Genomic DNA, 16,759 nt, shown 5'->3' on the forward strand with positions numbered 1-16,759 from the left:
ATTCTGGAGACTAGGAGGTCCAAGATCAAGAGCTTAGTTATTCTAGAGCACAAAGCAAAGAGTAAGCCAGAGAGAAGTGGACGGGGGAAGGGTTGGAACTTCAGTTCCTTTTATAATTAGCATCAATCCATTTATGATCTAAACACCTCCCATTAGGCCACACCTCTTAGTGCTGTTGATTAAATTGCAAAACATTATTTGGTGGACAAGGGGATAGGGCATTTTGGAAACCCAATCTTCAGAGAGTTACTACACAATTTTAGCACAAAGACCATACCACTATAGGTTCAGAAACTATCAACTGGAGGGTTAAACAATGATAGAGAAATTACTAAAACAGTTTGAGAATAAGAGGGATTATAACGGACTAAAGCTTGCACTCAAACACTTATGTCCAGCAACATGTGAACATGCATACATGCATGCACACTACACACAAATGGGAAAAAAAAAAACCCCAGAAAGCTGGTCATTCCACTGCCTGATAAATGGGGAGCCAGAACTACACAGGGACTGCAGATGCTCCAAAGGTAGTTCGACAGTTTTGTGGAATTTCAAGCTGGTTTGACAAGAATGAAACCTGCAGGTTTAAGAACCATGAATTCTTGCCAAAAGCACAGTGCTTCAGGATTTTAACCAGTCATGGTGTGTGGTGTGTAAAACAGAAAGGGAACACGGGAAGAGACCACAGAAGTCCTCATACCACATACAATTTTAAGCATCTACTAGTTTTTCATCTTTTGAGAGAATCAACAGATTTAAGCCCAGTAGTCTAGATTTAGTTGGCAGATGGTGCACACAGATTTTGAGTTTGCTAGCATTTCATTTAAAACTAGCAAGATTACATATAACCATAACGGTAACTTAACATTCACCAAGAATTTAAAATTTAATCCTAAACCAGGGTTAAATGTGGAGCTTTAACATTTCGAAAGTCTTTGTTAATAGATCGTCTGGATTTCATAGATCGGAGCCCCGGGATGTAATACGGTTCTAAAATGCCTACCAGGCAGTGTCAATATCTTTCCATGGAAATCTGGCTCACACAAGAGGGGAAAAGAGGCCAAAGGGAAGAAAGAGTAAACCAGGGGAGATCGCAGGTGCTGATGTCTGACTCTCTGAATGGGACTTCTCCATTTACCGAGCAGTCTCACTTCCTTCTATGGTGTGGACCTTTAATCTCTCTAGTTGTCAGCCTTGTAGGGTCAAGTTAATCACTGTTGACATCATCCTACTACTTCCCTTTTCAAATTCCACTGAAGCTATGTGTTTCCTGTCGTATTTGACACCGCAGAGCATGAATACCAGGCTGGTTTATACCTAAATTTAGACTGGCAGGAATGTGGTAGTTTTGGTAGTCCAGATAAACAAAAGTAGGTGACCATTTCTAACACTGTCAAGGAAGAAAAGGGGGTGCAAAAAGACCTGTCAGTAAAGAAAGAAAAAAAAATATGGGGGAGGGAGGTGTAGTTGAGCAGTCCCATAGCCAAGAGGCCTGCTTGTAGACTCTGTAAAGAGACTGGATGGAGCATTTTCCTTTAAGGCAGGAGAAGGGCCACCGGGTCGTCGCCAAATTGAGTCAGGCGAAAGCCTCGGAGCCCAGATACCTCCACCTCGGGGAGAAGCCGCGCGCTGGCAGCCGCCTCACCTCTTTGTCAAGCCCACGGCGTCAGCCTCAGACACGAGGGCGTCCTCGTCTTGGGGTGAAAGGGGGCTCAGCGGGCCGCCCCTCCCCCCTCCCCCCACCCCACGACACGCGGGCCCTGCCTCGGGCGACCTGTTGGCAGGGCGCGTCACGTGACGCGGCGGGCCGCGCTGTCCCCCCGCGGGCGGGCCTCCTGTTGCGCCCGCCGGGCGGGTTCCACCACGTAGCGCGCGGGCGCCGCCCCGCTCGTCCCTCGCCTGAGCGAGGGAGGGGGGCGCCCGGAGAGGAAAAGGAAGGGAAAAGGGGGCGGGAAGAAGGGAGCAGGAGGAGGGGTGGGCGGAACCCGAGTCACGTGACTCAGGGGCAGCCCGGAAAGCTCCGAGGAGGAGCCTGGCGCCGCCATTTTCCTGCAGCTGCCTGTCCCTCTTATCCGGCCGGGCTCCAGCTGACCAGGGAAGGGGTGGGCTGAGGCTGAGGCGCGGGGCCCCGGAGTGCCCCGTCTTGGTGTTGGGAGCCCGCGAGGGCCACGCGAGCCGGGGCTTTCCGGGCGGGTGGCGGCGGGCGGCCCTGAGCCCCGCCCCAGGCCGGCAGGCGGGCCGGGAGCCGGTGGGGGTAGGGGGGGTGCGGTGGGGGGTGGGGACCCTCGGACGCTTCGGGGTCCCAGGCCCCGCCGGCTGCCGAGCGGAAGGGGTGGCGGACGAGCCGCAGAGATGTCTGGCCAGAGCCTGACGGACCGAATCACCGCGGCCCAGCACAGTGTCACTGGCTCCGCGGTATCCAAGACAGTATGCAAGGCCACGACCCACGAGATCATGGGCCCCAAGAAAAAGCACCTGGACTGTGAGTGGAGACCCCCGCGACCCCCCCCCGCCCCATTTCCGTCCTTTTCCTCTCCTTCTTGGGCTGCCTCTTCCCTCCCTGCGTCTTATCTGCACGGTGGCCCCTATGCCTCGTCGAGCTCTGTTCTTTTCTGCTTCCACCACACCTGCCTCCAACGGCCTCTGCTCTTCTCTCGAAAGAGAAAGAGAGGTGACAAGCCAATCCCACTATTCCCCCCCTGAGATCCCTCGAGACCCTCGCCTCCAGGCACCACCAAGCCTCGTCGCGCTCCACCGATTTGCCTCCCACCCAGCTCCTCCATCCCAGCTCCTGCAGCCTTTCGCCCTTCCATCCCACCCGTCCCGTACCTCCTCGCCTCCCTCGGCTCAGTGTCTCCCGCTAGCTAGCTCCCGGACTCACCGGCCCATTGTTCCCTCATTAGCTTTTTTTTTCGGGTTTCGGAACTAACTCGGCTTGGTGGGCCCAGATTTCTGTCGCTTCGCAGCCCTTGAAGTGCTTTCTACATCTTTTCCTAGATTTTTCAATCCCATTTCTTTCTGGTTTCCTTTCCTACCTTTCTATCTGCCTTTTCGGTTATCTTTTTGCCTCTGTAGCTTCCATTAAGTTCCTTTGACTTTCTGCCACCTCCTTCCTTCAGTACTATAATACCCAGTTACTTGGCTTTTATTCCATTTACGTTTGTGGGGAATAGAAACAAAGGGATTCGGTGTGGTGTGGGGGAAAGCGTTGTGGGAAGTTACTATTTTTATTTGCCATCTTTATATTCTCTTAGTTCTAAAGTTGGGTGAGTTGTGCATGTCCGACCTTTCCCTTTTTAAATTCATTATGGGGATATGGAAAAGGGCTTTGCTGGTTTCAGTTCCTGGAACTGTTAACATTGTCGGTTTGAATTTAGAAACTAGAAGCTTGAGTGTGAAGTGTTAGGACTCAAAATAGATTAGTAAATTTTAGTACAAATAATCAGATTTAGAAACGTTTTAATTTATGTCCATTGTATTTTTGGATAACTACGCTTAGGAGCACTGTCTTGGGTACAATTAATAGAACTCCTCCCAATTGTTTTCTAACCTAGGAGCCACCTGTAAATCCACCGCCTTTTTCTTGTTGCTCCTTTGCCCCAGGGTACAAAGCTCAGTGGATCACCCAATCCTTGAGTCTGTGGAAGGTTTCAGGAAAAAATAGGGATATAGTCAATGGTAGTAAATTCTCTTTTTTAAATGACTCCCGGACACATTATAGCTGAACTGACTTTCATCATACATGAAAGTTGCTTTGCCCTGTGAAGCAAGAGTGAGCTTGTCCTGAAAGGGAATTCGCCGTAAGGAATCTTGTTTCTCATTTGGACTTTGGCTGTGAGGTTTGCATTAAAAAAAAAAAACAGCGTGTGAATTCTTCTAAGATCCATTGCTCATGAAGTGCTGTTAGAACAAGCTATTGCCACAGACAAACCCATTATTCATTGTGATTTGTTCTCTAGCTGTGGAAAAGTTTTAAAAAGGCATCATCTTGGTTGGCTGTGGTACTCAAACAGGCTGCTTTTTCACTTGCCTTTCCCTGTTTAGAAAGTAGAAGATATATTCTTCTATACACATTCTCTAGGATAGTGTGACTGAATCGTAAATGGGTTTTGAAAAATATATAATGTTTGAAGTCAGTGTTTCTGTTTACATCTTTTTGAAGGACTACCCATGGGCTTCTTTTTTCCCTTCTTCCAGTTCCAGGCTTGTCTCAAATTTGCCTGTGTAGCCCAAGCTGGCCTTGAACGTGAGACCATCCTTCTGCCTCAGCCCTTCTGGTGAATTCCACGATGCTGGGTTCCATGCTATAAAATACTACTGTTTGTTTCGATGCTGGGTTGGTGGTTTTTCATTTTTGTGTTTCTGTTTTGGTGTGGAGAGGGCAGAAGTTATTTGGGAATATATGAAGTGGTTTTCTTTAACTCAAAATGATAAATTATAACAACATACACAACATTGAAACATTTGCTATAAAGGTTTCATCTTCAGTTACAGTAATGATTATTGAATAGTGTTGCTTGAATGGGTAGAAGATTTTTTTGTTTTGCTTTTTGAGACAGTGTTTCTCTGCATAGCCTTGGCTGTTCTAGACTCAGTTTGTAGACTAGGCTGGTCTTGAACTCACAGAGCTGCTTGCCTCTGCCTCCCTGGGTGCTGGGATCACAGGTGTGTGCCATCCAGCTTGTGGTATTTATCAAATAAGTGACCTTTTGGAATAGTCACTACTGTAGATTCAAAGTAGTTGGTCTTTAATGATAACCTAACATCTCTACTTTTCTCTACTACACTTGTAGAGCTTGAATATACTTGGTAATGTTTAAAGGTTGTGCCTCTGTTTCTTCTTAATGAGGTTTTAAAACAGTGATACTTCTTTCCCTTTACTATAAAACTGTTCTCATTAATATTTTAATAAATTCTTAGTAGTGATTGGGTTACAACTCTCTCTTCTCACTTCAACATGCTTAGAAAAATTACCCACAGAAAATATTTGGTGTCAGTGCCATGAACTTCAGGCTATATAGTGTATAATAGAGAAATGTATCATTTCAAGTAATTTTGCCTCGTTAAGAATTTTTCTTAATTTTGAAGTCGTCGTCCTTTAATGCCTTTTAATGTCTTCAGCTACTAAGGTCTGCTTCTTTGAACTTAGTGGAAACACTTTTATTTTTTAAAATGCTAGCATTTAACAGAAATGTGCCTAGTAATTGGCCTTTCCTACAAATCCTTTAGCATGTGGAAATGGCTTTTGTGTACTTCTTCTGCAAGATATTTCCATATTAGGAAGTGATTATTGTCCATAAATTGAGTCAATTCATACTACATTGTATGCTTACTAAATTTTGGGGGAGGGTACTTATAGGTATTAGTACATAAAAACATTTGCTAATGTTCCTAGTGTGAAGTCCTTAAACTTGACAAAGAAGCGTGATTTCCAGTTAGTTTCAGGCTTCTAATGGCCAGTTATAATCAAGCTAGAACAACATAGGTCTTAAATTTTCAGACACAGCAATCTCCCACCAAAATTCACAGCTGTTCGAGTCCTTTGTATAAAGTGGGTAGTGTTTGCACACAACTTACACACCATCCTGTACATCTTAAAGCATTTTCATTACTTATACTGTTATGATGTAAATGCTATGTAAACAGTTGTAGTGCATTGACCAGGAAATAATAATTAAAAAAATATGTGTTTAGTTCAGATGCAAGTTTTTTCTACCAAATGTTTTTGATCTGATGATGTGTGACCCATGTAAACAGAGGGCCAACTGTAATTCATGTAGTATAAGAAAAACTTTTTAAAAAATATTTATTAATTTATTCATATTACATCTCAATTGTTAAAGAGAAACTCTTAAGAGAGCTGACATTCATCCTTTTTAGCTGTTCTGTTTGTATTTATCAAATGAATTCTAAAACCTTTTTTAAAAGTATTATATTTAAGGAGTGCATAATAATATAATTGGTAAATCATGCTTCTTAGGTTTATTATATATCTCTTTTATGTGGAAAAAATAAAAGCATCTTTTAGTTTAGAGGTGCAAGTGAGAGCTGGGTGTGTGGTGGTACACTCCTTTAATCCTAGCACTCAGGAGGCAGAGGCAGGCAGATCTCTGAGTTCGAGGCCAGCCTGGGCTACAAGTGAGTCCAGGACAGCCAAGGCTACAGAGATACAGAGAAACCCAGTCTTTAAAAGGGGGAAAAAAAAAAGAGGTGCAACTGAAAAATAAAACACTTCATAGTGATGACTTGGCTATTGTGTTTTGCATGCTTAGGTTGGTAGCCCAGGTTGACCTTGAACCCACAATCTTACCTCCACGATTGCCTGCAAAGCATTTTAATGAGATAAATTATTGTCTTAAACTGTTTAAAAATTCTAGTTGTCAAAATTGGTTTAGTTTACAATAATAGGCATTGAATCTAGAGCCTTACAAATTCCAGGCAAGGACACTACCACTGAGCTGTATCCTCGACCCTTTTCTTATTTTTGTTCTTGAGACAGAGTGCCTTTGACTTCTTTGTAGGTCGGGCAGACCTTGAACTCGTGATCCTCTTGCCTCTGCTTTCTAAGTATTGTGATTATAGGACAATGCCACTAGGCTCAAAGTTTTGCTCTAGTTTAAAAGTATTTACTTTGACCATGACCATTATTTAGAATATTTAAATGAAAGTTCACAACAATTCATAGAACGTTGCACATTTATTTCCTTTATTTTCTTTTTTTTTTTTTACTTTTTAAAAATTAATTTATTCATATTACATCTCGATTGTTAGCCCTTCCCCTGTTTCCTCCCATTCTTCCCTCCCTCCCATTTCTCCCCTTCTCCCCTCCCCTATGTCTATGATTGAGGGAGACCTCCTCCCCCTATATATGCTCTTAGAATATCGAGTCTCTTCTTGGTAACTTGCTATCTTCCTCTGAGTGCCACCAGGTCTCCCCATCCAGGGGACATGGTCAGAAAAGGGGCACCAGAGTTCGTGTGAGAGTCAGATCTCACTCTCCACTCAACGGTGGAGAATATTCTGTTTGTCGGCTAGGTCTTGGTAGGGGTTCAAAGCTTACTGTCTATATTCTCCTTGGCTGGTGCCTTAGTTTGAGGAGGACCCCAGGATCCAGATCTGCCTGTCATAAGGTTCTTTTTGTAGGTTTCCAGGAGAGGACATCTTATTGAGACTTTAGGCGAGATTAGCATGGAAGAATGGGGAAATAGTAATTTTACTATTTTTAAAGAAAATCAAATAAGTAAGAAACAGTATAAAGGTTTCTTGAAAAGAGGTTGGCTGGAGTCCTACCCTAAAGAGGTGGCCTTGGACTTTGAAAGTAAAGGGTCAGTATTTGTTCTTCCTGTTCTTTTGGTGGCTAAAGTGGCATTTCCGTTACTTTGTGTTCTGTCTCATTGTGTTCCTAGTTGAAGTGCTTTATGTATTTCTCTAGAGAATTGGAATTTTGAATATGATCTTTTAGAATTTTCTGTTTTCATTGTGTATGTTGTTCTTTTCATGAGGAATTGTTTTGTTTTCACTAAAGAATTCACTTAAAAGTTATGTCAATGCACTTAAACTTTTGCATTAAAAGTTGTATTCAGAGTTGTGATTTCCTGGATTTTGTTGTAGGTAGTTAGTGTATAGCTTTTGGGCTTCTGCATAGTTTTGTTTTTTCTTTTTCGAAACTGGGTGGCATGCAGGCTAGGCTAACCTCAAACTCACTATATAAGCTGGTGATAATCTTAAACTTGGTCCTCCTGTCTTTACTTTCCAAGTGCTAGGCCTATGGACATATGCCACCATGCCCCTAGATTGATTTCTGATGAATATTCTTTCGGGTTTATTGTATGCTGGGCACCTTACATTTATTAAGTAGTTCTTTTCTTTTATTAACTTCATGTGAGAGGGGTACGTTCTCTACATCCAGGAAGAGAGATGGACTGGGTATTGAGCTCAAGTCTAGCACTGGAGTGTGATAAGGTTTCAAGTGACTTTTTATATAATTTTCTATCCTAGAAAATGAGTATTAGAAGACTATTCAGTGCATAGGAAGGGTAAAAGATTTCCTATATAGTCAGTTTCCACATATCTTTTATTGTCAAAAACCTGATTAAAGTGGTATATTTGTATTATATATCACCACCACCCAAAGAACACAGTGCACATTAGGATTCACCCTTGCTTTTTGTATAGGTTTGGGCAAATATTCATATGCCCACTATTATATTGCCAATACAGAGGTTTTTTTGACTGTCCTAAAGTGCTTTGTGGTTTTTCCAAAACCCCTTTCTTTCACTGTTTTTTTTAAAGCTGTGATTGGAATAGTGCAACAAAAGTTAGTCTTGTCACATTGATTTTTTTACCCAGTATCAAACACTTCAATGATCCTATCTTCCCATGGCTGACCACAGCTCATTTCCTTTAAACCCTGAATAATGTTTTGTTGGGTGTACCATGGATTATTTGTCCATTATCCTACTGAAGGACATCTTGGTTCTGTCCAAGTTTCACCAATTATGATTTAATGTCTTATCAGCATTTCTCTGTGTTACAGTATCTTTCATTTTGTGAGAAACTGCTAAACCATTTTCCAAAGTTACCTCATCACTTTTTTTTTCCTACTAGTAATGATGGGAACTCTTATGCATATCCTGTCATACATTTGATGTTTTCATTTCATTCTTGATTGGACCGCTCTTGTATGTGTGTGGTAGGGCCTATATTGTTGCCTTACAGGGCAGTTCTTCATGTTCTTGGTTGGCAGCTGTAGATCTTTGAAGTTTCTTCTGTTAAAGTCTTTGACCATTGCTACACGTCAGATTTTTTTGTTGTCTTCCTGCATTTTAAGAGGTAGCTATTGTTTTTTGTGTATTTTGGATAATTGACTTTTCTTACTTCTTTTGCCAAATCCTGTGTCTGTGGCTAGTCTTTTTCCTTTTTTGACAGTGTCTTTCAAAAGCAGAAAATTTTAGTTTCAGTATAGTCTGGAGGGTTGGAATGGCTTTTTCACAGGGGTTGCATACTAGATATCCTACATATTAGATATTTACATTACAGTCCATAACAGTAGTACACTTATAGCTATGAAGTGACAATGAAATAATTTATGATTGAGACCATGACTGTATTGAAGGGTCACAGCATTAGGAAGGTTGAGAATCACTGGTCTAGACCATCACTTCCTCTTGGATTATTCCTTCAGTGTTATATCTAAAAAGTAATCACCAAACCCAAAGTCATTTATATTACTACCCATATTGTCTTCCAGAAGCTTTATTTTGTATTTGCTATTTGGTTCTGTAATCATTATGAGCCATTTTTTTGTGAAAGGTGTAAGATCTGTCATTCATGGCTTTTGTTTTACATAGGTATGTTTATTTGTTCTTGTATCACAAACCTGGTCTTTGCTCCTTTGTTGGCAGTGCTTCTTCAGGTATGAACCAAGGACTCCTGGAAATCTTGTCAACATTCAGCAAGTTTGTGAGGTCAAAACTTAGTATTCATATCCTAAGATACAACTTTTCTTCTCTTTTCTTGTGTGGTAGTTTTCCAGAGGCTTTGTACTGTGTGATTGCAGCAGGTTGACTGTATTCGCAAACAATGAGAGCTTAATTCTTCTGCCAAGCCATGCAGACTTAAAAAAGCATTTGCTTCTAATGCTACTCTTCTAAATTTTAAATAGAATTTTCATAAAACCTGTTAATAAAATGAATAGATTTTGTTGCTTCTAAAGTGAATAAATTTAGAACTTCTCAGTTTTAATTTCTTACAGTAAATACTGATAGAGAAAACTCACACAAAGGTTCCTTAGGGCAGTCAGTTTTTATGCATATAAAGATACCAAGACTAAACTACATACTTCTGGGAAGGATACTAGGGAGAAATAAAGGTTACTCCTGGAGGAACTTGACGTACACAATATTTTTTTTTTAAATTTTATTAATTTATTCATATTACATCTCTATGGTTATCCTATCCATTGTATCCTCCCATTCCTCTCTTCCTCCCATTTTCCCCTTTCCTATGAATGTGACTGAGGGGGATCTCCTCCCCCTTTATATGCTCATAGGGTATCAAGTCTCTTCTTGGACTCAGACATTTATATAGGAGCAAAGAACTCAGCTAATTTTGAGAACTTAAAAAATAAAGTGATAAGATATGCTACATCTCCAAAGTTGTATGAATTCAGATAATACAAAAATAAGTGACAGCAAAGCTTTAATGTAGGCAGCAAAGTGCATGGCAGTTGCACAGCACAGATAACTACAAGAGGAGAAGAGAGCAGTCCGAGTATACGTCTCTGAGAATAAGAGAGTCATTGATGTTAGGCCATGAAAACAGTGATGTACATATCTACCTAATGTTTTGTTTATCCAAGCAGTATGGAGTGTACCCTACATGCAATACTAACTATTTATGAGCACTAAAAATATGATGGCAAGTAAGACAATCAGCATCTTTGCTCAAGTGAAGAGTAGGTGGGGAGAACAACTCAACAAAAACCCATCAGGTAGCCAAAGGGACAGGTACTAAATACTGGAAGGTCCATGAAATGAAATAGATTGACTTTACAGAAAGAAATGAGCAAGGAAGGCAATTAGTTTGGGGACGTACACAATATTTTTTAAGAGATTTGTTATTTTTAGTTATGCGTGTCTGGGTCTGAACTCAAGTACAGTACCCACAGAGGCCAGAGGCCTTGGGTCCCCTTGAAGCTGCAGTCATAGGCAATTGTGAGGTGTCTGATATGGGTGCTGAGAGCTGAACTCAGGTCCTTTGAAAGAACAGTAAGCACTTACATTTTCTTCCACCACATGTATTTGTAGCATCTAAGCTACAAATGCCATGTAAAAGGGTCACCAAATATGCACTCTTGACTACTGAGCCATCTCTCCAGCACATTTACTACTATTTATAAAGTTTATGCTGTCAGGGCAGACATACTTGTGGGGTTTATGTGAAAAGTTTTCTTTGTAGAATAGGAACTTCTGTTTTGTTTTGTTCTTCTGGATGTTTTGTATCTCTTTACAGTACCGTACTTAGCAGATTTCTGAGTGTTCAGTCAATAGTGAGCATGTATCTGCCTTTATAGTTCAGACTAAGCCATGTGAAGTCTGTGGAAACAGCATAGAGACCCTGCCTAAGAATGTTTTCCTTATGACACTTACTCAGTTACCCGGTCATAACATTATTAAGACATTGTAGCATATTGCTGTGAGTTTCTTAGTCCCCAGAAGCCCTTTAGAGGTTTGGTTCAGTTGTTGGTTGGTGATGAGTTAGAAACATTGTAATGAGTAAAGCTTTTGGTTTTGGATGCTCAGTTGCAAGGAGGTATTAAATGCACATCTTGAAGGCTGTTCTTCAGAGTGGAAGGAGGTGCTGGTTACATTGGCCTCTAAGGGAACAACTATGTAGCAGGATTCTCCCTCCCTCCCTCCCTCCCTCCCTCCCTCCCTCCCTCCCTCCCTCCCCCTTCATCTCCCTCTCTCTTTCCCTCTCCTCCCTCTCTCCCTCTCCCTTACTCTATCCCTCTTCCCCCTTCTACCTTCTTTGGTTTTTTTTTTTTTTTTTGCCAGGGATTGATTGAAAGTTTTTTCTGAAACTTGGAAATTTGAAATTTAGAAATGTGCTAGAATCTGTAGCAGCAACTTACTGCTTTTCAAGTTACAGGGCCAGATAGATATTCTTCAAGGATAGTTCTTCCAAGTAGTGGGTGGAAGTTAGGCATGTTTTACAAGCAACTTTACTTACTGCAGGATTGCTCGGCAGGTGTCATTATAGGATATGGTCAGTTGCTATATTTTAATTTGTATTTGTATTGATTATGGGTCTTTTAAAAGATTTATTTATTATATATACAGTATTCTGCATGTACACTTGCATGCCAGAAGAGGACATTAGATCATATGATAGATGGTCGTGAGCCGCCATGTGGTTGTTGCGAATTGAACTCAGGATCTCTGGAAGAGCAGACAAGTGCTGTTAACCTTGGGGCCGTCTCTCCAGCCCTGATTATAGGTGTCTTAAGTGACTATAACATTAGAGATAGATGGTGGGCAGGGGGTGAGAAGGGGGGTATGTGGGTGACAGGGAGGATGACACTTGCTGGTAATAAAATTAGCTATCTTATGAGTGCTTAAGAAATACTGTATTTTGAAACATCTAATATGTAAAATATATGTGTTTTAATTATACACTAACAGATAATAGAGAATATTTATAGAGTATTGATAAGATTTTATACATTTCAGATATTTGTTTACAGAAATTTTGTTTACTTATTAAGTAGTTTAAAGTATTAATTTAACTAGTCCTAAGGTGCCATGAAGGGGATTGTGAGGCAATATACTTCCTCCCTCTTGCGTGTGTGTGTGTGTGTGTGTGTGTGTGTGTGTGTGTGTGTGTGTGTGTCTTAAATGTTGTCTTTCCAAATTTTAAGTCAAGAATTTTGTAATTGTTATATTGAAACGCAGTTCACACTGCCTTCAACTTACTGTTTCAGAGTGTTCAGTGGTGTAACTCATTACATTGAGTGTGCCTACCACTATTACCTAGCCCTTGAACATTTTTCATCCCCTGCAAAGAAATAATAGTCATTTTCAGTCTCCACACCCCTATCATAACCAGAAATCTATTGTGTCTATCCTGAGCATTCATGTTAGTAAAATCATAGCATATGATCTTTGCTTCAGGTTTTTGTCACTTAGCATAATGCTTTGAAGGCTCATCCTTGCTCTAGTAGTAGCAGTATTTCCTTCTTATAGAGGAGTCACTTTCCCTTGTGTAGACATACTACATTTTGATTGGCTATTCATTCATCATTGGACATTTCAGTTACTCTTTTTGAGTACTAACACTGCTGTGGACATTTGTGTGATTGTGTTAAATTCTCTTGGGTGTATACCTGCTAAGTCATATGGCACCTTTTTGAGGATTTAATTCTAGAGTTTTTCATGGCAGCTGTTCTGATTTATAGTAAATACTATTGACAATGTATGATAGTTTGTTTCTCCATATTTTTACTAACACTTATTTGTGGGAGTTTTGTTTGCTGCTTTTAAAATAGTTGTCATAGTGGGTTTGAAGTATATTTCATTGTGATTTTAATTTATAGTTCCCTAGAGATGGATTAGATTAGATGGCTTCTCTTGTTTGTTTTGAGACAAGGCCCCACCATATAGCCCAGGCTGGCCTCAAACTCCATGACCTTCCTGTTTTATTTAGCCTTCTTGCTGTTGGCATTACAGGTATGCATCACCTCCTATTAGTAGAATCACCACATGGCTCTTTGTTTCTGGTATCCTTCACTTGACATCTTTTAGCATCTATTAAGTGTTGTATGTCTTAGGAAAAAATGTATTTATACACAATGCTTTTAACATGGTTCCTTAGATACTCCTGGAACTAGAAGAGTACTGTGGTTTTTACAGTTTGGGGCTTTAAAATTTTTATTTTCTGTGGTATGTGCACATTTATTTATTTATTTATTTATTTATTTATTTATTTATTTATTTATGGTTTACACCATTAATCCCAGCACTTGGAGAGGCAGGGGCAGGCAGATTGCTGTGAGTTCAAGGCCAGCCTGGTCTACAAAGCAAGTCCAGGACTGCCAAGGCTACACAGAGAAACCCTGTCTCAGAAAACCAAAAATAAGTTGGAAAAAAAAAAAAAAAGTATGTGCCACGGCTATCATGCTGCATATGTGGAGGTGAAAGGATAACTGTCAGGAGTTGGCTCTGTGTGTGTGTGCACGCGCGCGTGAGTGCGTGTAGCCCTGTCTGTTCTGGAATTCTAGACCAGACCAGGCTGGCCTTAAACCTTAAAGTCACAGAGACACATCTGCCTCTAGAATTCTGGAATTAGAGGCTTATGTCGCTACCACCTGGCCCTCTTTTGGTTTCTGTTGCTTTGCTCTGCACAGCCCCAGTGAACTGGCTGGGATCTTCCTGACAGTTCTCATTTCTGCCTTCCATCTTGTCATAGTGTTGGGATGACAGATGCTGCTCTTTGTGGGTTCTGGAGTTTGAGCTCAGGTTTTCAGGTTTATATGGCAAGCAGTTTTACCCCCTGAGCCATCTCTTCCTTTGCCTTTCCACTTTGTGATAGTGCCCTTTGATATACAGAAGTATTTAATTTTGGTGTCTATTTTCTTTGGTTGTTAATGCTATCGTATCTTAGGAAACCATTGGCTAATTCAAGGTCATGCAAGTTCACCTTTGTCTTCTAGCAGTTTTATTTGTAATTTTATCTTTACATTTCCGATTGATCATTTTTGAACTGATTTTATATATGATGCGAAGATGTGTCTTAATCTGATTTTTGCTACTTTAAAATAATATTGAATAATTTTTAAAGGAAATGCATTTATTTCTCATGGTTCTTGAGGCTGAGAAGTTGGATATCTGTGTGCCAGTGTCTGGTGAGGACCTTCTTGCTAGGTCTTAACATGGTGGAGGGAGCATCACATGGTAAAGAGCATGTGAGCGCTTTTGCTTTGATAGCTTACTCACTCTTACAATAATGACATGAACCTATTCGTGAAGGTGAAGTCCACATGGCCTAATTGCATCTTAAGGGCACACCCCTTAATGCTGTGACCAGTGGCAGATAAATTTCAATTTGAGTTTCTGAGGGAGAATGGAGACCAAAATAGGAGGCAACGTTAAGAGGATCTAAAGATAGCTGAAGGTTGTCTTGGTTTTTTGGTTGCTTGCTTTTTAAAACTACCCTTTTTTTGCTGTCACCATAAAGTCCAGTTCTACAAGCTCCATGTAATGGGGGTTAATTTATAATATTGGTCATAGTTTATTGATGAACGAATGGAATTATTTGGCACAAATATTCTGTTGGCTGGACCACTTGATTGGTATGTTTTTAGGTTCTGACTTACAGGTGAAGCATCAATAAAATCAATAAACAATTGTTTTTGTTCACGCAGAAATGTCCTATACTTCTTTGTAATGGTACTTTATATCTCAAAGTCTTTTTTTTTTTTTTTTTAGCACTTAAAATTATGGAGAGGATCCCCATGTAGCATGGGACAAGTATGTGGTAAAAGATGCTGACTGGGTCAAGTAGGGGTGAGGAGTTCTATGAAGTAGCATTGAGTGGTGCTTTGTGATCTTATGAAAGGAAGAGAAAGATTGCCAGAAGAACAGTAGTGTTTGCTGTGCCAATGATTGTTTAAACATTTTCTTTCCAGACTCAAGTAAATCTTTATTAAAGGAATGAAGGAAATTGGGAAATAAACATTTGGATTTATTCATGTAAAACTAGGGTAGTTTGACACAAAAGTGTCAAAAGGAATCTTCCAGGGCCTACCTGTTGTTGGTATATTTGATTTTAAACGATTTATCATTAAGTCTTTCCTTCAGTTTTTTTTTTGCTTTCTAGGAGTATGGGCTCATTAGTTGTTAAAAGTGAATTCTAGACAGACCTTTGGTTAGTTCAAATAGTTTGTATCTTGTGATAGGATATAAGATCTTATTTACTGAATGCTTGTGTGCTGGGATCCAAAGTACTGTAAAAAAATTTAACATATAAGTAGAAATAGTAAGCAATGAAGACTATACCTTTAATACACTGCTATAAATGGTGATGGGAATTGTCTTCCTACTACCTGCTGTATCCTTTCCCTCCTGGCTTCCATGCTGTTTTAGAAAGCCTACTGAGATTCATGGGTTTATCTATTCATGAGACTGTTTCTTGAAGAAAGGTTGAGTGACAAAATGGTATTTTAACGAAATTCTCCAGAGAACATGATATTGAAAGAAAAGAAGGGTTTTTGTTTGTTTTTCCTTCAAACTGTCACTGTATTCTTGGCTCACATGGAACTCATAGCAGTCTCTTTGATCTCTTGGGCTTACTGCCATGCCTACCTTTGAATTAATATTGAGCAGCATTTGTGTCAGTCTTGGATAGGTACAGTGAATGGGGTACAAAAAGCCAGAAAGAGTATAAAGATATGCTTTGCCCTTTTCCTAAAAGGACTATGAGTGCTAAACAACCAAGTGTGCATTGAGATACGTGTATAGCTTATAGGTGAAGTTTCAAAATAAGAGGGAAGAATTAAGTTTAAAGGAGGTTAGTGAAGCCTACAGAGGAGGGAACTGGAATTTAAAGGATATATAGTGATTTTGCAGATGGATAAAGAGTTGTTTTTAAATTAGCATAGACAGTGGTTTGGAGGTAAGAGTGAGCTTTGTAGTGTGGTGCCAGGGGAAGCTTACACGGTACAAAGCATTGTTTTGAAGAAGGGCCTGGATGAGGCTGAGTAGGAGCCCTTAAAGGTCTTGTTACCTTGGCGTACTTTGTTTTCAACCTCTCCTCCACAGATCTTCGTCTTAGAACTCCTCTCCCTTTACTCTTGTTAGGTGCCAATGCCATGAAGCTGGGGAGTGCCTTTTTCTTTTACTTGGTAGTTTGTGGGCTGCTGAGGACAGGAAGGAAGAAACAAAGGATCCTGTTAACGTTCTCAGAGATCCCATGCTGAAAGTGGACTTCAGATGTTGTTATGTATATTGTTTGAATTTTAATAAATGAAATTAGCTGTATTGTACTTTTTTTTTTGTGGGCTTGTCTGGAAATTTAGTTTTTGAGAAGGGCTCTAAATTTATGAATGGATATAAACTCATTAGATGATAGTGACTTATAAAGATTTTAGGGGTTCTGTTTGTATTTGCAGTCATTCTTAATGTTCTAAAAGCTGAATCTACTAAATAAGACTTACAGTCTGGTGGGAATTAATAAACTCCTTAGTAATTACATATTG

At 40.3% G+C, this 16,759-nt stretch overlaps 1 protein-coding gene across 9 annotated transcripts in view; it reads left to right on the forward strand.

Moving 5' to 3' along the window:
* The first annotated feature begins 2,257 nt into the window (after window positions 1–2,257).
* Window positions 2,258–16,759, forward strand: part of Picalm (phosphatidylinositol binding clathrin assembly protein) — an 86,455-nt gene continuing 71,953 nt past the window's right edge. For 7 of the 9 annotated variants that reach the window (XM_051148900.1, XM_051148897.1, XM_051148898.1 and 4 more), the window contains exon 1: window positions 2,267–2,485. In XM_051148900.1, the coding sequence (XP_051004857.1) occupies window positions 2,356–2,485 (130 nt within the window). In that variant the 5' untranslated portion in view covers window positions 2,267–2,355. Of the gene's footprint in view, window positions 2,486–16,759 lie in introns of all 9 variants that reach the window. The other 2 variants (XM_051148905.1, XM_051148906.1) reach the window with 1 other exon arrangement.

This window comes from Acomys russatus, chromosome 7 (genome assembly GCF_903995435.1).
Source record: "Acomys russatus chromosome 7, mAcoRus1.1, whole genome shotgun sequence".
NCBI lineage: Eukaryota > Metazoa > Chordata > Mammalia > Rodentia > Muridae > Acomys > Acomys russatus.